This window comes from Phoenix dactylifera, chromosome 14 (assembly GCF_051530095.1).
Source record: "Phoenix dactylifera cultivar Ajwa chromosome 14, Ajwa_hap1_PhDact_Kaust_v1.1, whole genome shotgun sequence".
Taxonomy (NCBI): domain Eukaryota; kingdom Viridiplantae; phylum Streptophyta; class Magnoliopsida; order Arecales; family Arecaceae; genus Phoenix; species Phoenix dactylifera.
The window spans coordinates 24,774,166-24,796,980 of NC_143203.1; the positions used below are offsets into that span (position 1 = coordinate 24,774,166).

General features: G+C 39.2%; 2 protein-coding genes across 2 annotated transcripts; one reads left to right on the forward strand and one right to left on the reverse strand.

The window, feature by feature from the left end:
* Window positions 1-6,863: 6,863 nt before the first annotated feature.
* Window positions 6,864-8,453, forward strand: LOC103706005 (pathogenesis-related genes transcriptional activator PTI6-like). Its single transcript, XM_008789933.6, has one exon. It carries the CDS (start codon window positions 7,344-7,346, stop codon window positions 8,142-8,144), a length of 801 nt encoding a protein of 266 aa, XP_008788155.2. The 5' UTR covers window positions 6,864-7,343; the 3' UTR covers window positions 8,145-8,453.
* Window positions 8,454-14,718: 6,265 nt separating this feature from the next.
* Window positions 14,719-18,669, reverse strand: MES17 (methyl esterase 17). The gene is made up of 4 exons (XM_008789935.5): window positions 18,417-18,669; window positions 17,441-17,581; window positions 15,493-15,627; window positions 14,719-15,297 (listed from the first exon to the last, which is right to left on the reverse strand). The coding sequence occupies exons 1-4, from the start codon at window positions 18,660-18,662 to the stop codon at window positions 15,022-15,024; spliced, it is 798 nt and encodes a 265-aa protein (XP_008788157.3). The 5' UTR covers window positions 18,663-18,669; the 3' UTR covers window positions 14,719-15,021.
* Between the last annotated feature and the right edge of the window lie 4,146 nt (window positions 18,670-22,815).

Below are 22,815 nucleotides of genomic sequence, written 5' to 3' on the forward strand. Positions count from 1 at the left end.
TGTTGGTGCTCGTGCGATGATGGATATGTTAGCTTGTTAAATGTTAATAGTTCGGCCTTGGTTCATTCTGCTGGCCTTCAAAACATGGGTTTGGGCAATCTATTGGATGGTCTGGATTTTGATGTGCTTTGGCAGACGTAGAAAGCGGACCCAAACTGATGAGATGAGGTAGGCTTGTTGAAATGGCTATTGTTATTGCTTTTCTATAATAAAACTGAAGCAGATCATATGATGGGAACTGAAGCAGGTCGCTGAAGGCGGCGATGAAGCAATATAGGCATTAGCTTCATCATTCGGTGAGACAGCTGTAGGTCTACAGATTGCAGTCGCGCTGCGTATCAACGATCAACTAAAAGGTGGGAAACTAATTCTGTATTGATTCAGGATGAGCTTTTGTTCAATTTTGGATTTGCCGGTGCCCATCTCCTCCTGGTCAAAAACCATGGTTGTCCCATGCTTGCCTCCCAGAATATGGTGCTGGCCGGCAAAAGGAATGGGTCAGATTCCGATTAAATTAAGCAGGATTCAAATCTGAAGTCGGTAAGATAAGCAGGTTTGGGTTGGGATCTGGGTTTCTCCTCCGGGGTTTGAATCAAGTTCGGATCTCTAAACAAGTTTCAGCAGTTATTATTACTTAATAATATTTTTAATAGAAAATATGTTGTTGATGCAGTATTAACCTTCGGTTGTTACAATTATTAATTAAGTAAATGAAATATTTATATATGCAACGTTGTTTTCCCCATTTTTGGGTTAGGGTGGCCATAGGCTAGGATGCGCATGGTTCGTGTCAAAATTTCTCAATCTATACCTAATTTACCCCATATTTGGGTTGGAGGCACCATGACGAGTGAGTTTTTCAATGGGAACAGCAAAAAAATTCGGTAACAATTAATTGAACTTTTATTTGTTTGGCTTTTTGTTTATTTTCTAATAATTAAGTGAATTTTGCATAAAACACCACTTCATAATTGATTTTACAAAGAAAGATGGGACTAATTATCTTTGCAGAATATACCTATTTTGGGATCCTTAGATAAATTCGTGCTGCTAGCTGTGTGTTTGCAAATTCGTCCTTAGATAATATATTTTCATTTATGGCCGTTGCCCATCTTGAAATTATCCATAAATCTATACATCATTTTCTAAAATTATTTTGACCTTTTCTTGCAAAATTGATAATTAAATAGATTTTTTGTACAATATCCATAATAGTTAAAGGCAAAAGCACTCTCTACGAGCTTTTTATTTTCTTTTTTTTATGATTTAAAAAAAAAGAGAGAAAAGAAATCTTTGGAAATCTTCAAGTTAAAATAGCTACAAGGATCCTATACTGATGACTAGATATTCCTAGGGTTTGCATTGATCATGAGGGTCACAGTGTTAAAGAGACTTGGTTTACAAGCAACGAACACTCTCTGCTTCCTTTCTGCCAAGATTGATTGCGATCTATAACACATGGTAGAGGGGCCAGCAGCTCTTGCTTGCAACTCAAGCCGAACCCGTCTCTTGTCCACTTCCTGCCACCCTTCAAAAAATCAGAAGAACCTTTTAAAGCGATTTGCCGACACGCATGGCCCAACGAAAACCAACTTACAAGGATGAGAAGGACTTCAGCCACCACCCATGGAAATATTTGTTCTTCTTCACTTGATACAAGTGGATTTCGTAGCTCCCACAAAATATACTATTCGTCTGATTTTGCACTTACAACATTGGTCCATATATTTTCTTATAGGTCCAACTCAATTCTCAGATTTCAACACTCAACATGTCACTTCTAAGTAGATCGCAGTTTGGTTCTCTTGTCTACGTGTAGTTTATACCATGAATACCCACAACCCGGCATCCAAATGGCACACCTCGTTGTCTCGCACTTGATGCTGTTGTCCCTAGGGATGCAAGTTGCATGGATGCTGGTCCCAAACCAGACCAAATATACCGCCATGTCTGTTTTTGGACCATTTTTTTTTGGAGTAACAATATACAACTATATTCTGATAGGTCGGATTCAATCCTAAGATTTTAGCACTCAATATGTCGACTTTTAGATGGACTTAAATTGGTTTGGTTATCTTGCCAACGAATGCCATAACCGGGCATCCATCCAGGGTAGTATCTTTCATGTGAAAGAAGGATTTGCTTTCCTTCATGTGAATCTACCGTCGGGTCACCATCAAAATAGTTTTTGCCGGTATCTCCTTCTTGGTTATTTTGTCCATTGCCAAGAGAAGGAAGAGAGAAGATGGCATACATAAAGCTAATTATTGTATGTGTCATGAGTCATTTTACCCATGATTTTGCATGGTAAGCTGTGCAGACACCACATGTATCCACCGCTCACACATGCATTCACTTGTTATTTTATATAGAATGGCTCATACTTAAACTGATTTGTTGGATGATTTTAAATGTTTCCAGTCAACAAGAAATCCATCAATCCTTTATTTAGCAGAGAAATCCGTGAATAATCGATAAAATTTTCAATAATAATTCAGAGAACACTCGACTCCTAATACTTATCATCCGCTTTCACGTCCTATGCCTCACAAAATACGCATCTGACGTAGTATCAAGATTCCAAATGCGTACTCTCTTTTAGTGAGATCCTACACCCTAGATTAGCCTTAATTTGTTTATTTTTAAGGCACAAGAATGATGAAGCTGATTTGATTCAACAAAAAGAAGGCAAATGGATTGCATTAATTAATAATAGAAAGAGAGAGAGAGAGAGAGAGAGAGAGAGAGAGAGAGAGAGAGGAGGTTCTCCAAACTTCAGTTGGCCTTTTATTTATTTATTTATTTGTTTATTTATGAGATGGATGAATCAGGCATACTTATGATATAAATGCATTCAACAAAATTAAAAAATAAAATATTATGAAGCAGAGATGGGATGATTGATACATCGAATCATAAAATTTTACTAGAATGCTGTACTATATAAGAAACCAATCTACCATCTTATTGGCTTCTCTATAGATGCGCTTGATCATCAGGAACATACACTCTCTTGAGTTCCCCGAGATACCATTCTCATTTCATTAGATCTGTTCGGTCCCACCTCGAGCTAAAAAGCCAGCAAAAGCCAAAAGATCGAGGAGATCGTGGATGCTCTCTAGTGGCATAAAACTAGACACCCACTCATGCGTGCTTATCCCGGAGGAAAAGGTATTAATTAAGAGCAGCTTCTGTGGGGTTAGAAGACAAAAGTGTGCTCCCTATGGACCATAAACCATGGCTAAAGTCCCAGTCATGGGGTTAAATCATGAATCCTGCCCTGCCATGCCTCGTCGTTGTCCAAATGCAAAGTTCAATCATACTTAGTTGAACGGTGCAACTCTTTAATTTCAAATGCCATGATTCCTGCGTAAAGGGAGCTGTTGGGTCAGGAACCTCTCAACTTGGATTCGGACCATCAAGGAGTGAGGCCAAGTCACTTTGTCACAACCGAGAATTTCATCCAAAAAAACTAGCCGAAAGTTATCATTTAGATTCCTTGATCCTGTATAAATACCCAATATATACCCGACAAATAACCGATGTGGGACTAAACATATGCCTGTACAGGTGCTCATATACTTTTTCCGTTTAAATCTTGTCGTCCTCGTCAAGTTAAGAATCCAAATTCATTCAAATTTAATCACAAGCACCATGATCGGCCCGTAGTTAGTCTCAATGAGCTCGTGCTGCAGTATCTCTTAGTCCATATGGGCCATGGGTCGGATTTACTCTGATACTCTTTGTCACAATTTAGAATTTCATCCAAAAAGACTAGTCCAAAGATATTATTTAGGTTTTTTGATTTTGCATAAGTATTAATAATGTGGGACTAAACAAATGCCCGCACGGATCCTCACACATTTTTAATAATAGACCATGGTCCGCACCAAAAATAGTTTACTCTTGAGTCTTGATTAGCCCAGAGCTTGCGAGTTCTCGTGAAAACTCTACTTCTAAAATCTACAGTGACCCTCCATCACCTACTTCTAAAATCGACAATGACCCTCCATCAACCCGTTTTTCTTTATTATTTTCATCTAATCTGCTCGTCTAGTTTCATCTTTATGTTTTTAATGTTTTTAATTGGCTAGATTCCTCGTGCTCTTGACCTTCTCATGGAAGCTTTTTTATTTTTTCCGTCCCTCTAAAGATCTTGTGTATGTAAGCAAAATATTTCTGGTTTCAAATAATGCGTTATCATATTATAATGGCTCCCATCAAAATCATTGTTGATCATTATAAAACAGTCATTAATGGTGAAAAGTAACTTTTAACATTTTTAATATTAAATAATCATTAAATAACGAATTTTATAACTGTATTATAATGGAAAGCTAATGGATAATAACAGAAAAAATGATGATATTTCTATTTATTTTTAGATAAAATATTTCTTCTGATCGTACAATCCCTTTTTGATGGAATTTTGAGAAAAATTTAAATTTCATAAGATATTATTTATTAAAAATACAAGTAAAATTAATATTGATTATTTTGTATTATAATAAAAATAGCAGCTCTTATATTTTTTTCATATAATGTACCTCGATAAAGTAAAGAGGGATTGCTGAAATTCTTATAGTAGCCATTGTAATGGTTTTAAGTTGTTATTTAAAACCATGAGGATGAGAGATGGCAACCTTTTTGCCAGAATAATAATGCCTCGTCTCTATTTTTTGTAATAATTAATTATTGACTATGGGATAAGTGAAAGAATCACTTGGCATTTGAAGAATTGTCCTCACTCTCAACTTGTCACTTCCATCAAACGCAAGATGGCCGATTCTCACCAAACATCGTAACACAACCATATCGGCTTCGATTTATTAAACATCTCATAGATTCTGTTGAAATTTATAAACATTGTTCAATCGATTTTAGGACCAACGAACAAAATCTACAGCATCAGAGAAGTCATAGACCAACTAGATTAACACAAAAGAAGAAGTTCCAAGGCCAAGTTCACCCTGGACTCCTGTTGGCTTCATATATTTAGAACATGAATCATGAGATTATGACTTGCATATGTGGTGAGATGTGCTATTCTTGCCTATAATTCCTTTCATTCAACTAGATTAAATCAAGTGCAACTTTATCCACTCCAAATCGCATAAGGGTCTAAATCATTTCAAATAGTCACTTGAAAATAAGGGTCTAAATAGATTGTCTCATTTAAGGTGGCCTGCAGGTCCTGAAATCTATCCATGAAACTTGCAAATGGTATTTTATCAAAAAGGCGACTACTAGGCTATTACAACTGAAACTAGCTAGTGACCTACAACCAAGGTGTCCAACAAGCTACAAGACCTATTTACTTAACAAGACCCGAGTGCATACAAAACGTACCATTTACAGTCAAATCATATCCTTGCCTAACTTATTTCCTCTTGATTGATATAAGATATAATCCTATTAGTCATGAGTTTTCCTTTCACAATATCTTTATCTTTCATCCAGCCATGGTGTAACTATTTGGGATCAATCTTTCAGATCCCACTTTTCTATATATTTTTGTTTCAGATTATTTATGATTTTTAAGCCTTTCACAGTAATTGGGAAAGGCTTTCACAGTAATTGGGAAAGACTTTCACAGTAATTTTTTTTTTCGGGCTTCTGCCTAATTTGTACAACACCAAAAAATAAAAAAAGAAAACTTTGAAAACCTAAGTTTCCATGCAAAGTCCCTTTCCTGGGTCCCCTGCCACGATACAAACTCCTTTATGTTTTCCCCCAAACCATGGACGTTGGTGCTTGAGGAGTCTCGATATAAGAAATTGTTGTTAGAATTTTTTTACATAAATATCCTCCAATAGATCAAATTTCACATAAATATCCTTTCAAATTTAATATTTATATATATATATTCTGGTAAAACACTTATTTTACTATTTTATTATTTTTTATTTTTATTTTTGTAGATATATCCATACTATCTAACGTCGTTAAAAAATAAATAATTTCAAATTAAAATGACTAAAATATCTCTAATGAATAGATGTGCAAAAAAAAAAAAATATTTATAAGACGATCACGATGAAGGATAAAAAATAATTTAAAAATTTTATTTTATAGTTTTTATTAATAGTATTAGAAGAACCGTTGTATTAGGACATTTGTATAAAAATAGTATTTTATAAAAATATAAAAATAAATATAAATTTTTAAAATATATTTATATAAATTTAAATTTTTAGAAAGATATTTAGGTGAAAAACTCTTGCTGTTAAACCCACCGACCCCTCAGTTTTTTCTGAGAAGGATTTCCGCGCATGCGGCGGGGTCGCCTCCACATGACTCCATCGCCCGAACACTTGCCCCCCTACGGGCCAACGCACGTGCGCCCAGATCTTGAGGCCCACGTGACCATCTCCAAAAAAATCCCCCCGACCATCCGTTTTTCCCCACCCACGTGTTGTTTTCCCATATTCCACCCGGGGCTCTACACGTACTCTCCACGTGGCACACGTCGAAGCAAGTATATTCTCAATTGACCAAATTACCCTCGTTTGTTACAAAATATCCATATTACAACCTCGCCATAGGAAACCGCATATAATATATCAGACGGTGGAGAATAAAAGTTAAGTAATAAGTGAGAACAAACTAATAGGTGAAGAGGCCACCGATCGGTGGACCCGGGCAAAGGCTGCTACGCCAGCTCCGCACCTTAAGGCGCGGAAAAAGCCCCATGTATGCGACTTAGAATTACAAAAATATCCTTTGTTTGATGGTCAATCATCCGATACTACATTAACTGTCATCACAGAAAAATAACTCACGCTATTTGTACTGCGACAAACATGCTGCTGCCGTTCGACTCGACCGTTATCAAAATCTATTCATCTCAACTACTATACTTAATCTCCACCGTCCATTTCATGACTTCAGTCTATTTAATCGAGTTACTTATGCGGCACCTGATGGGATCTAGAAAGTGTTGAGAAATTTTCAGCGGAGACAGCTGGGGGCAGGATCATATTCCTTAAATACCCCTTACTCCCCTTGCTCGTTTTACTTACGGGTTCGTTTACCCTTCTTACTCTCTGTCTCTCCTTGTCCCTTCTCTCTCACTCTCTCTCCTCTGTTCGCCACTTCCCGCCTAGATCCAGGAAAAACCCTTGCTAGAACCCTAAACATGCATTGCTTTTCCTTTGTATCGAAGGGCTTTTGGATTTTCCCTCAAGAAACAGGTGGAATCGAGCCAAGAATTTGTTGAATATCTGATTAGTTTGAAAAATTTCGGAACTTTGGGGAGCCCCTGAATCGCTTCTGGTCGCTTCTTCCCTCTTTTTTCTTCGAATCATTCGTGACTGGTGGAGCTTCGGATTTGGGGTTGCGCGATGAATCCGTCGGATGTCGCCAGGCGGCGACCCCAGGTGGCCGGCGCGAAGTTCTCCGAGCACGTGGTGGCCACGAGGAAGACGATCCCGGCGGCGAAGGCCAACGGGAGGTCGAGAAGGCGGAGGGTGGTGAGGGTTTGGTTCACGGATGCGGATGCTACCGATTCGTCGTCGAGTGATGAAGAGATCGGCGGCCGGGTCGCGCGGAGAAGAGTAAAGAGGCACGTGCACGAGGTCGGGATCGAGGTCGACGCCGCCTCGTCGGCCCGGCGGAGGGCGGTGGCGGTGGCGAAGCGGGTGGAGCAGGCACCGGAGCGACCGGAGGGTGGGAGGAGGTTCCGCGGCGTGCGGCGACGGCCGTGGGGCCGCTGGGCGGCGGAGATCCGTGACCCGACGCAGCGAAAGCGGGTGTGGCTCGGAACCTTCGACACCGCGGAGGAGGCCGCTACCGTCTACGACAGCGCCGCGGTCCGGCTCAAGGGGGCCAAGGCGGTGACCAACTTCCCTACAAAGAAGGCATCGCCACCCCCCGCTGTGGCGGCGGAGGCGGTGGCCGTCGACGGGGACGCGAGCAAGAGCAGCGGGAGCGGCGGCGGTTCCCCCGACGACTCTCACCCCTCGCCGACGTCGGTGCTCCGATACGGCGGAGACGAGGCGCTGTTCGACTGCATCGACGACGGCGGTGTGGACGCCTTCGGCTTCCGTTTCGAGCCGTCGTTATGTCTAACGGACTTCTACTGGCCGCGGCCGCAATTTTGGGAGGTGGACTTCGGCGAGTTGGACGCCGACGATTTCTCGTAGAGAGAGGTCGCTAATTTTTGCATGAAATGACGATTTTACCCTTTCCTGGTTCGGCGAGTTTTGCTAGTAAAAGCGAGTGGCGGGATTTTTATAGTTTGTTATTTTTATTATTATTATTTATCATAAAGAAGTCTCGTTAATTTAGTGCAAGGATTTTTGGGTGTTAAAGAGTGAAGTGAGAGTGGGAAAGGAGTGGCTTTCCGTGAGCCTCACGCTTCCACGTGGAAAATACTGGGAGGAGGCTATGTAAGACAAGTACATTGTCTTTGATTATAATAAATACTTTTTTGGAGTCAAGAGGCAAAAAAAGAAGAAGAAGGAAAGCGTTGAAATTGTTGATAAGCTCGTTTTGGGGCCGGAATTCTAAAGCGCTGCTTTTTGGAGGGTTAGTTCATACGTGGCAAGAGGTTTGTCGTGGAAGGGTTTGAGCTGTCTTTCGCGTAAAAAAATGGTTATCTATTTTCGCAACACTTGGATCATATCTCGTATGTTTTGATTAGATTCTACGTTATCTCTTTTCGTAACGGTTGGATCATATCTCTAATGGATTCTAAAGCATTTCGAACTCTTTTTTTCGTCCGTTGGTATAGATCTCGTAGCTGCTATCGCACGATCCAAACGTGCAAATTGCTAAAAGATTCGATATAGCCCCTAATCTAAGCGGTCCGGCACCAAACAAAAATCCTGTGGGCCCCATTCCGCACCGGTAAATCGGCTTCTTATGCCGCAGTACTCGGCCTCTCACATTCCACGTGCAAAATATTTTTACCGGCACGATGACCGGAAATCACAGTCTTCCATCGGCTGCATTTCGATACACTGAGTGCCCGTTCTATTTTTTTAATTAATTATTTTTCAAACAATATTTAAAAAGAAAAATAATTTATTTATATTATTTTTTATGTATTCTAAAATGCCTCCAGAATTTGTTATCCTGTTCTTTTAGGTTACTATTTCTTCAGATAAAATACTAAAATCTATTCATATTTCCTTTACATATATAAAAATAATAAAAATACTTATATATTATTATATATAATATATATTATATTATATTATATTATATATAGAGTAAGTTTATTTGGAAGTAGTTGGACTCTGAAATGGAAATAGAAATGAGTGACTCCCATTCTAACAATTTGGTTAGGAAGAGTTTATTCCTATTCTGGTTTCGGAGAAGAATGGAAACATCTGAATCTTTATAACCTAATGTCAACTTTTTTCTAGTATTCAAATCCTATTCTAATTTTGATTCCGATTTCAATTTCGGTCGCGAACTAAATACACCCATAATGTATATAATATTTTATTATATATAATATTAGAATATATTGCACAATATAATAATAATAATATAATATAAGAATTAGGGGTATTTTAGAAATAAAATAAAAAGATTGTTTTACTTGCTAATGAAAAATTGGCTTATCCACTTTTTATCGGGTAGGTAAGACTTTTTCCTCATTTCATAAGTAAATACTACCAATGAAAAAATAATTTATACACCTCAAGAAGCATGTGAATATGAGTAAGTTGGTCAATGAAAAAATTGACCAACTTTTACATGATAATTACCCACCAAAGAGCGGTTCTAAATATTAATAAATAACAAAAATGGTTCTTGATCCAGCAGCAACCATCAAACCAACCATACACAATATCAGGCCACAGGGCGTACCATAATTGCACCCCGTAGCATTATTCAATGAAGCCGGCATCAACATGGTTTGAAGTCTACAAACCTATCCCATTCAATGAAACGAGAGTCAAAAATAATTTCTCCAATGACTCTAACAAGCTTGTCGCCGATCACCCCATCTGAGAGGTAATAGAGTACAAGTCAGAGGCATTAACCTGGGCCAACCACACCGGCGGAGTCATTAGATGACGAGCCAGACGATGGAATCATCGCAATCAATGAGATCTAAGCTTGTCGCCAATCACCCCATCTGAGAGTTAAAGAAGCATGTCGATTGAGATGAGAGCCAATGAGTTCTGACATTGAGATGGCCCTTGTCCGAGGGCCGAAGGCAGCAGGCATGCTTAATTCATTGGAACAGCACCAGGCAAGTCATGTGGATGGGGTCCAAGGCACAGTTCTTGCCTGCTCCAAGCAGGAATTTTTTTTTTTTTAAGAGGGAAAAAAATAAAGTTTATAACAACTATTTTGGAAGAATTTGCAAGAAAGAAAAATATAATCTGGGCCATTTGGTCCATAAATCACTAATGCTAGTAGGCCATTCTCTCAAATTTAGCTGCATTTTAATTGTTGTCCATAAACTACGGACAAATAGGCACATAATTAGTAGATGGGAGATTGTTTAAGTTCCTCTTCCACACAACACACATTTATCACTAATCTGTTATTCTTTCTTAGCAAGAATCTCTACTGTATGCAGTTGATTTTTGAGCGTAAGCCATATAAAAATTCTTACTTTTTTTGATAAAACTGTTAAAAAGGACAGTGAAGGCCACCATTATTAAAAAATTTGTAGAAGAAGTTCATTATAAAACAACCTCTTTGTGAGATTTTTCATAGAGAGATATCGCCAATTCGAGACGGTCTGATATGAGAGAGAGCTTCTTTGAGGATATATAGCTGATCTATTTGTTGTCTTGTAAGGGTCCTTTTACTTTTAACATTCCAAGAGAGTGCTCCATGACCACTTCGAGCCAACCATGAGGTCCTGTCTTACTACACTGGGCTGAGGAATTGATCATAGTCTATTGCTCAAAGGAAAAATGTCCGCTAGTAGCTCCACCAGCAACCGGCCAGACTTGGGAAGTGGAGAGGAATTTGGAAAACTTGTCCTAAGTGCACAAACTTCATTCTCGTTCCTGCGGTTACAATTAAGGTTTCCACACAGAAAGACCTGCTCTGAATACTTTAACAAGTTTTTGCTCGTAGTTAAGTTCGCACCATAGAAGTACTTCTGACATTCTCTCGTGCTGCTACTTTTCCAGGGAAGGCGAGTACGACGCTGAATCAGCTCAGCCTGATAGGGGTCTGAACAATGGGTTCTAAACTAGCGAGTGGAAGCCTATGGATCTAGTTCTAGAAAAAAACACTTGAGAACTTATGATGTTCTGGAATTGCCAATATGGAAGATGGATGCTTTGAATGTGGGGAGTAGGTCCAGCACTCAGCTGTGTTGATTGATCTCAATTCCCAACAAGTAACTTGCTGTACCAGCAGCACATGACTTGCCTGCTTAATTCACTGCCTCCACAAATCCACAGTGGATATCCAATTATTGCCTCTTGTCTCGGATAATGAGATGACCAAGTGAATGCCCCTTCACACTGTAAAGTGGCAAGTCCCCCTTTCTGGATTTATTTTTATTTTTTTTTCATTAGCTCTCCCCGTTTGGAATGGCAGTTCACAAAAAAATGCAACTCAAATGCAGCCAAAGAACATGCAATTCAGATAGGTGGAAGCCAGAAAGGACTGGTAATTCAAATTACAATACATTATGGTGAGAGGAAGGACTGAAAAAACAAACGAAATGCAATTCTAAGAAGAATTGTCATGACAAGAAGAAATAAAGGTGGGATCATCACAGAGAATCAAACATAGTTGAAGGCCTGGAGAAGAGAATTCAAACGAGTAGGGTAACATCAGGATTCGGGTGTTGAACGTTGTCCAAAGTTGAAATGAGAATAGTGGCTGGGACCATGCAGAGTAAAAGATGGTCAGAAGCCGTTTAACAGTTGTGGTAAACAAGTGACTATTCAGGAGGGCTGTGAGTAAATTCTGAAGGCTTCTGTAAGGAGTTTTGCAGGGCAGCCACTAATGCAAATTAACCGGCCATATTGTTAAAGAAAGTTGGAACACATTAAGGATGAGATTGATCAATGCAACTCTTCCTAAATGGAGCTCATGATGTTGTCGTTTTTACCCTGTAAGTGTCAAGAAGACAAAAACGAAAAAGAAAAAAAAAATCAGTGATTGGGCTTTGTATGCCGTTAGACTAATCATAATATATATGCACAGGCATCAGCATAATAAACTTAAAAGATATTAAGGCCAAACACCCAATCTTCTAACTACTAAAAGTATACACTGGGATGAGCATCCAGGTCCAAACTACATCCACAACTTTCTCTACCAACCCAAGTCCGAATCCGATAAGGCCACAAAAAGTTGGCAAGTTCACCCACATGATTAACCCTAACTTAATACCAATCCATGTTTAATCATATGCCCAGAGCTTTTTGGCTCTAGGGGAGAACTTTATTGGATATGTTTGATGAAATAGATCAAAAATTGTAATGGAGCAATATGTTTCACAGGCAAGTTCCTCTCCAGTATCATGTACAAAAGACAAACACAGAATAAGTTAGCATGCACCCCACCATTACATGTTCCTTGTGGTATTTGGTGTGATCCACTTCATGCACGCATATATGGATATATACCAGTGTAGAAAGCCTTTTCCCGCAGATGAAGCACATAAATCTTGTGGCATTTGGCGGTGATCCACTTCATGCTCGCATATATTGGAATGGTAGGATCTTGTGGCATTTGGTGGCGATCCACTTCATGCTCGCATGTATGGGAATGGTAGGTTATTCTCGCAGATTGAGGACATGGAGATCTGCTATATATCTACTCCATGTACAATACCTAACACAACTAATTTAATTTCCATAGGCTCCACCAGGGATGTGATGGCATGCACTACACTCCACCATAAAATCAGATCAATGAAAGGTCAAAATTAAGTTTCCCTTCAACATCAAACATGTACTCGTTGTCTAAAAACATGACAATGCTCAAGCCTGCCAATACAGTAGGTTGATGGCCGGACAATCGCATGATCAATCACTGGTTAGGTCACACATGATGATTAATGTTAGTTGTGTATGAAATGTACCCCGCTTGAAGAACCAAACATCAAGAAGTGTGGTTCTACCTAGATGGCCCACCTAGAAGTAAAACAGGTACTGATTTATTTGCAAAAGATGCTCACAATCCATGCAGAAAAATAAAGAAAGAGGAGCGGAAATGTTCCTTGAAAGAGGTAGAACGGGCCGAGAGCAAGAACTAGCAAAAGGATTCTTAGCTAAAGCATAATCTAACATAGAAGGTATGGGAGGAGAGGTGTGTGGGATCACGTTAGTTCCCTCGCAGCTTGCGTTGTATCTAAGCCTTTGAGTTTTATCATCACAATTCACACATGCAAGTGAAGAGAGGCTCCTCGCCAACAATACATGACCCTTATGTATTTGCTGCATGCAGGTTTGTGTTCACAAATTTATGCAGCTTGATGGTCTTAAATCATCCAAGAATGTATAACATTTATCAAAGTTTGGGTGGGAGCCACCATGCATGCGAACATATATAGTTGCAGTGCTTGGAGAGGTAGTTGAATGGCCTGAAGTGAAATCAAATAAAATGGGGTGCTGGACGCACTATTATGATGTCCACATGATAGAGAGAAGTTATAGTGCATGCATGCGATCAGAAAAGATAATAGCATAAGATAAATTGCATACTGGCTGTGAAAATCTATGCGGGTGTGTGTTTAGTTCTATATTGGTTATTCACTAGGTAGATCTTGAAATGGGTACTTACATAGGATCAAGAAATCTAAATAATACCTTCCGACTAATTATTTTGGGTGAGATCTTAGATTATTACAAATGGTATCAGAGCGGATTCAACATATAACCTATATGAACTAGGGGACACTGCAGCACGGATCTATTGGGATTGACCATGGGCCGATATGGTGCTTGTGATTAGTTGACTGGATTTGAATTCTTAGCCTTATGAGGACGTTATAGCATAAATGGGAGGAGTATGTGAGGATCCGTACAAACGTGACTGGATTGCCAGTGTATTTAGTCCCACATCAGACCCAAATCTTAGATACTTAATCATACAGGATCAAAAAACCCAAATAATACCTTTCGGCTAACTACTTTTGGGCTAGATCTTGGGTTGTTACACTGGCAATCCAGTGAGCTTGTTAGTGGTGTTGTTGGGAAGGTAATTTGTTGGTTGGAGAACATACAAGGCATGTCTTTAACATTCAAATATTTGCACTCACTACATCTCATAAAATACTAAGATACCATTTGGATGCAAAAGTGGTGGTGGGTGAGTTTTGAGAGTCATTTCGCACTTGGTAGGCTACCAAATAATTTACTTGCTCAAGCTGCAAAGTCTATATTATATAAGCATAAGACTTAAGATGGCCCACATGCCACATCTAGTTTTTAAATTATTATAATTATGTAATAGTATTATTTTATTCAACTGAGATTTTAACGTAACTGCTTGTAACCACTCAATCAGACCATGTTAACGTTGAGGGCTGGTTAACGTTAAGTGGGTATCTCCACTTCCTTGATGGAAGGAAAGTGGGTGAGATATTCAGGTGGATATGGGTCTTGGCCTGTCTATAAAATTGCCTGTGATTATCCATCAGGTCACATATTTATGCAAAATAGACTAGGCTGAAAACTCTATCCTTTACTCTCCATAAAGACAGTGAGGGTTGTGAGGTTTGCTGGGATTTTATCCAACTAATCTCTTGGTTCTCTAATCGGCTTAAACAACTATGGCTGGAGGTCAGTCCGTATTATATGTGATTATCTTTCTTCCGTATGTAGTGTTATTATTTCTCCCAAATTTCTTTCATATTATTGTTCCAACTTCAGACATGGATGGTAATGTTGCCACTACAGTCCCAGCAATTAAGAAGCCATAAATTAATTCTTTGCAATCAAGAAAAAAATAATAGACTCAAAAACATGCTTTCCGATAAAATGTACTATTTCGATTTCGCTCCTAATGGTTTATGCCTCTGTTTTCCAAACCATGGTACCAATTACATGCATTATTACTAGGAGCTAGTCTCGACAATTATTAATTATAATTAGAAGTTGAGGCTTTAAGTATTATTTCAGAAAGCTCGGCAGGCGCAGAGAAGAAAGGGCAATGATCGGTCTTCATATGCACCACCTCGCACGGTGGCCACCGCCGGATCATGGCATCTTGCTGCTCGGGCTTTACCATGTTATCATGTGCTGTCCTTATAAAGACTCTTCGCACCTTGTTCGCTTTCTCTTCTCCTCCTCTAAATGTTGCCCTTGCCACTGCAGATGGCCATGGGCGTAGTAGCATTGAAGCCAAAGTGGAGTCCTGAGCCAGTTGGAACTACAGTCAATGATCTATTAAGACTTCTTGGTCCTAAGAAATTATTGTTCATGAACACAATAGTTTAAATGAGTTATCCATATCAACTTTCTTTCAAATCAGTAAACAGGTCTGCAAGCCAAAAAACAAAAAAGTTTATGTTGTTTCATTATGCTGATTTATGTTAAGTTACCAAGGTACCTCTTCAGGGCTCAATTGATATAATATTGGGCGTTGAAATTCCTTGCGTAGAGCCATGCTGGTGGGGGAATGACCACGCCCTAAACCGAACGTTAGCTCATAAACGTCACCATATTTTGTTAAATCGGGGATTCCCTGTTGAAATAAACAAGGTAAAATATCAGTACAAATGATACCAAATACATAGGAAAAAGAGACAATCGAATGAAGAAATAATGATCGTATATTCAGCTCTGCGTTGTGAAATAAGCAAGATAAAACATCAGTGTAAATGATGCCGAATACATGGGAAATAGAGAAAACCGAGTGAGGAAATAATGATGATATATTCAGCTCTGCGCTGTACATGTACTTATGCAGGTATAAACCGTGGAAGTAGATTTCTACAGATCATGCAATTACGGATTCATGTGCAATCTGAATGATCATATATTCAGCTATGCGTTGTATGTGTACCAATACATGCATGTACAAATTGTGGAAGTAGATTTCTGGATTCATGTGCAATCTGGGCTTTTCTGAATTCCAGAACTTGAAATAATTTGTTGGAGTTCACATTATGTGACGCAAATAGAACCCTCAAGGCAAGGCTTGACACTGAGCCTGTTGGTCAAATAAATTCATCTAGTTAAACATCATTAAGCTCATACTTTTTGAGGAATATTGGAAACCACTTGTGGCCGTGCACCATGCCAATCATCTTGTCTCATTCTTGTGGGTCTCATTCATCATGCGCTCATCTTAGTGATAGGCCCATAGAAACGAAATGAGGTAACTGGCGTGGTGCACAACTATATCAGTGCGCATGGTGTAGGATATAATTTTGTCTTGAGAGTCTTGGCACCCAAAACGGCCCGTTTTGTCTCTCGGATGGTTTTTTTTTTCTTATTTTTTTGACTTTATTATTTTATCCGGAACCGCTGCAGGCGATTGCAGGCCAGCAAAATCCATCTTCTTTCTTTGTCACGCTAACGAGCTCATCTATTACAAGAGGCGATAATTGACGCAAGAAAGTGTAGGCGTTGGGACTCTTCATAAAGGCCAATATGAGAAGGATAATTTTTTGGCCTAGCGTGCATGGCCGTTGTGGGCTAATAGAAGCCTTGTCCCATGCGTTTTTATAGGTCAGTTTTGTTGATAGGCTACACAAGAGCCAAATGGCTACTTAGTTTCTAAACCCATACCTATATTTTAATATTTCTTGACATACGTCGCAGGGAAAAACACAGGTTCTTAACTCAGAAAATAAGCAAGTGAAAGCATAAAAAAGAAAAAAAAAAGAAGTAAATATTCAAAAAAGTTAAAATAAATAAAAAAAGCTACTTCTCCTTAATAAATCTGTGGAGGCTCGCTCTTGTCCTCACATTTTCTCAAAAAAAAAGGGGTTATTGAACATGAGAAAACTGAAAGGTCAATGCCTGCAAGTTCTTAAAAATACCAAGCTTATACCCTAGAAGCAAACCTCATCTAGAGAAGCATTGGTGATTTTTTTTTTTTTTTGAGAAAAAAGAACACCAATGATATTGATCGTTGGAATGTTCCAACTCTCTCCCATAATTCATCAAATCTTGTTGTTGAGTATATTTAACGGCGTTCTGTAACTTGTTAAACTCAAGAAATCTAGAAGTACTGTATGGTGCAGGCACTGAATTTCTTTACATGCAGGGGAGATTAATGAGAAAAGACCGAAACAGTGAATAGAACAAAATGCAGAATAATTGTGAATGCTAAATATAACTGGTCTTATTTAGATTTTTATATGAGTAAAAAAACTTTTCTGTCAATTTTGAGGTTTTGTATGCCGGATTAATTTGTCAAGAGATGGTATCATGGCTGAATTGCCATTTGGTGATCATTGTAATATGATTCATGCCATGTTGATAATTAAAAAGGTAAATAGTTTAAAAGAAAATAAAAGCTCAAAAGAATTTTAGTGTGAGATCTTTACATCTATGACATCTTCTTCGGAGCAAAACCCTGATGGAAGCATTGTGGCAGCAATGAAGATAGATAGCTTGATTTTATCACTGAATTCATGCATAGCATGAGTCACGCATAACCCTCCAGCACTATGTCCTACTAAAATTACCTGTACAAAAATTGAAAAGATTGCTAATAAAATTTTTATATTTAAAAAAAATATAATTTGTAATACAACCAAGAATAAAAATTCTGCTACAAACTCTGTCATATCCAACATTTTTTATGAGGTGTTCGAAAACAATATCTCTACCATATGGAACTCTTTCCAAGTTTTTTTTTTCAGAAAGTGATCCATCCTTTTTTTCGTTCTTATCTTATCCTTTTTTTTCAAGCAAAACACAGAGAAACTCACCACCGCTCCTTTAAGAAAATAAAACAACTCATATTTTAATGCAGTTATAATGATAATCAAGATCTATGCATGAAAAATAAAAAAAAATAAACAATTTAAAACACTAAATATGTCTCTTATCTTCTTCTTCTGCACCAAAATAGAAAGAAAAAAAGTTAGAAGAATTCCAAATTCTTATGCCATCATCCAACAAAATCCCAAATTCCAAATTCAAAATACCTCTATTTAATTCATATTTTGTAAAATCTAAATTTCAAATGGCAAATTAGTCTACCACAGCCATCAAGAAGCATTCTGAAAATAGTAGTAATTAATAAAGAGCATAACCAGACCAAAGTAGCGACCTACCAACAATGATCATACGCACAGCAGAAGAGGTGGACATAGCTGGGGAAGGAGGAAGATTGGACAAGAAAGGGAAGAAGAAGAAGAGAAAGCCAGATGGGGGAAGTAACCTCCTTGCATTTAGGAAAAAAAAGGGGAGGAAACATAAAGAAAATCTCTCATTATAACTACTTGTATTATTATACGTACGTCGGATGATTGTTATACAAAATATATGCTCCGTCGCAGCAACGTCAGAAAATACCTTCTCGCCATCAGGCAGGGCCGACATGAAATCGAAGAGAGGTTTATCATACTCCTCGAAGGAGCGCACGGAGTCGGCGCCGGTGCGGTCGATGCCGGCGCTCGTGAGGTCGAGACACGAGACTCGGTGACCGGAGGCCTCAAGGAGGTGCCGGAGCTTGAACCAGCACCAGGCTCCGTGGCCCACGCCATGCACGAAGACAAAGTGCTGGGGTTGAAACGCTTCTGCGATCACCTCTTCTGCCATTCTACTCCCTTTGTAGTTATCTTTGTGGGTCTTCTCTTCTTCCCTGCTTCTCGTATATATAGGACTAATATACCCAAAGCTCAGACGTCACAAAGGCGGTATGCTCGAAGCTTTGAATCTTGGTACGTGGTTTACGGGGTGTTCGTACTCCGAATGATCTGGCGTATGAGATACGAGCCAGGTCAGCATCAACTATTTCTAGACTGGCCGGCTGCGGTGTAAATGAGTAGAGTCGGAGCGCAAACGGGAGAAATATTTGACATGAAGGAATTGTTGGCTGAAATGTTGCCAATGGCATATGTTTAGTAAAATGTAAGAAAATGATAATAGATTACTATTTTTAATTTAACTAAGTATCCTACGGACCGTATAGCCGTCGTCCATCTCAAAGTTCATCACCATGATGCACCATATAACTCTCTAATGATGCCTTGTTATATTTCAAAAATGAACAAGTGCTATCTCTTTTTGCGATGGATGACATGGTGGCTATCTATAATGGTACAGAATTTTGCGGTACAAAACATAATTTAGAACATATGCATCAACCATCAGTGGTCTCACTGTGAAACAAAATTAAGTTTGCATCTGTAGGATGCGCCAAGCAGTTCCTCGTGCCTTTTTTATGCTAATTTGAAACCTCTGGTATCCCCTATTTTCTAAAGTCAAAACATCTCCATTGTGCCACAAAAGTGGAGCAACTTCTCATACGATTGAATGGAGATAAATGAGCATGGCACCTAAACTTTGAGTCAAGGGTCGACGAATTGAAACGGCTGCCTATTTTACTGGAATAGTCATCTTCCTTGCAAGCAAGCCGCGGTTAATTAGAGAAATCGAAAAGGATGCTGCTCAACACCCTTTGACACTCAAAAAAAAAAGGAAGAAGAAATCTTTGGCATTAGTCTTCCAAAAGAACCAAAAGAAGAGCAAATGAGGTGGCAGCATAACAGCGTAGTCTGTATTTGGATCTCATTCTTTACTATGGTAATAATCCCTCCATAGCCAGAGGCTCCACATGCTCGAAGAGGAGCTGAGTCGGTGAATAGGATGGGGCGATAGAGGGGCTGTAACAACGTAAGACCTCACCCAAAATGACTAGCTGGTAGGTATTATTTGGGTTCCTTGATTTTATATAAGTACTGAAGATCTATCCAACGAATAACTGATATGGGATTAAACATATACCCGCACGGGTCCTCACATACTCCCTTCGTTCAAGTCCTAACGTCCTCGTCAGGTTAAGGGTTCAAATCTATTCAAATCTAATCACAAACACCATGATCGACCTATAGTCAGCCCCAATGGATCCGTGTTGCGGTGTCCCCTAGCTCACATAGGTGATGGACCATGTTCTCTCTAATACCATTTATAACAACCCAAGACTTCACCCAAAATGGCTAGCCGAAAGATATTATTTGTCGTTTTTTATCCTGTATAAGTACCCAAGATTTACCCAGCGAATAACTGATGTGGGACTAAACACACACCCGCACGGATCCTCACAAGGGCACAACACCGAGATCAAGAATGTTTGCCCGGGTGAGGAGGTGGAGCGCTGGCTGCCTCCCTTCTCTTTTTTATACTTAGGTGGTTAGAATGGTACATATGAAGGAATTTAATTGGTCTGGTGCGCCACTGAGCTAGTACACCAGGCGTAACATATAATCTCTCCTTTCCATCCCCTATCTATGATGCCAAATGGATGATTACATTGCAAATATTTAGCACCCATATGATACTGCCCTATGATGATAAGCCAGCTTAGTTTAAGTCAACACCGCGCATCATGTCTTCTACTTATATCTCTTTTGTCAAAACACGTGAGGTGATCGTCTTTAACGCCAAATGGAAGCTTTCTAGACTCATAAACATTTATCTTTGTTATTTGGTAGTCGAGAGAGAGAGAGAGAGAGAGAGAGAGATCTAGAGAGGGATCTACGGACCCATAAGATTGAAGGATCACTTGGAAAGGTAAGACTTGTCACAATGCACATAACACTCATATATCTTGGCAATGTTAAAATGGACCGGTCCCATCTATAGTTTATCGTTTGTTTCCGAACGGAGTCCAATAGCTTGCACACGAGATGCCGGCCGACAAGTTCCCTAGCATTCTTCAAGCAACCAAAAATCTGTCACTCCAGAGTTCAAATTGTGGAACCTGTCGGTTGTAAATCAAAATTATATTAGTTTCCGCTTTGGATATCCTCAAAAGAGGCCCCAAAAGAAGAGCCGTACAGTGCAATTTAGCTGCCTCTTGCGGTGCTTCCGTGGGACTAGAAATGGATGAGACTCTGGATGCCATGCGTGTGCACCTAACTTGATACTAAAGTAAGGTAAGAAAAGTTAGGAACGGAGACACAGAGCTTTGCTTGCGAAACTGTGACACCCTGGTATTTAACACGACAATCTCTGATCAAAGCTGCAGGGGAATTCCTTCTTATGATCCTCCATCAAAATAAACTTTGATCTTAGACGACTTAAAAAATACCGACATGCCATTTGGGGAATACATCAATGCTTCATATGAGCTGTGTACCGCACTGCTTTATGAATAGCATCAACCAGCTCATGCCGTATGGAGTGGATCCTTCTTTTTTTTTTTCTTGTTTTTTTAATATTCACACCACTTTAGAGTCGTAGCATCTCTCGTCATATTGGGGCGAAATTTTTAGTTAGACTAAGTGGCCTAGTTTGATCATGAAGCAACATATATAAGCATGTGTGTGTCATGTTCTTTTCCTTCTTGTCAGTCATCATGCATGTTGCTTTGCATTTAAAGTCTACTAGCTAAGAGGTGGACCTGGTCCAACCAATTACTACTCCATATGAGGGGTTTCGTGTTATCACAGATTAGCACATGGCACGACTGAACATGGGTGGTTTCGACCGAGCCGGTCTACATGGCTACAGTTGGGGTCATATTGGTAGCAGGTTTGACATCATTTAGCGCTCATTATGGAACAAGCTGATGTAATATGGAATACTCCAGGCCCTTTTAGGGGCTTCACTAAATTCAGAGGGATAGGGAGAAAAAGAAGCCATAAAATTTTTTTTCTGCTTGGAAAGGCATAAACTAAGAATTTCCAAGATATCTGTCAAATATGGAAAAAACAAGGAGCTTAAATAGAAAAAACTGCAAATTACACTAGAGGCAGCTTTAAATAGAATTCATGATGAGCGAGAAACCATAAAGCCGGTCGCAAATAATTAGAAGAAAATGATGGTTATGGTTAAAATTCATGCTTAAAGCTTTGGCTAGCGTGTCAAAAAACTGGCTAGAGACAAAAATAGGGTTTCTAGCTGCTCTATAGATCGAAAAGTTGTTTATTTGGAAGTTATTTTTCTACAATTTTATCTTAAACTATTTGGTTAGCTCCTCAAACACATGCACAATTCATTCTTAGAACAATGAATATTTGTTATCAATGCTGTTTTAATTCTTTTTATTGACATGATTGGTGATGTTATTAGAGTCTCTAAATTTATACGGAGGTCGAATGCCATTTTTGTGTGTGGGTAATAATTAGAGCTCTCTAGATGGAATTGTGTTATTAGGCCGGCCTCTATATAGTATGTTCCTGTCCACACTTGGGCCAACCCATTTGGGCCACTGTCAGCTTTGGCATTTTGTTCCCACCCTCTCCTTTCTGTCATTTTTCAGTTTAATCGAGCCGGAGTTTGATGCTAGTCCTTAACGATAGGTAGATCGCACCAGCCGGCCCAATATCTACATGGCCGGGGACTCGCGTCTCCATTTTTTTTGCGCGCGTCATAGGACCAGCTTCTGAGGCTTAAGTTGATGCTGGGCTTGGGCCGGCTTCAGGCCCATTTTCCCACCCTCTGATAAGAGAAGAGTGCTGTCTTTATAGAGACATAGGTCTTTTTCCAGTTTGAGATTTTATCAGTCAATGAAATATTTCATTCTATAAGAGAGAGAGAGAGAGAGAGAGAGAGAGATCTTGATGTGATGCGTGATCATGTCCGTGATGCAAACATGAGATGACAAGCATGATTGATCATGTACAGTGTACACATGCAATTTGTGGGTGACAGCAATGGCCAATTTATTTTTGGTATGTTAGCCATCCATAGTACAACAAGTAACATTATTATTCAATTCCCTTTCCCAATCTCCTAGAGTGTGGAT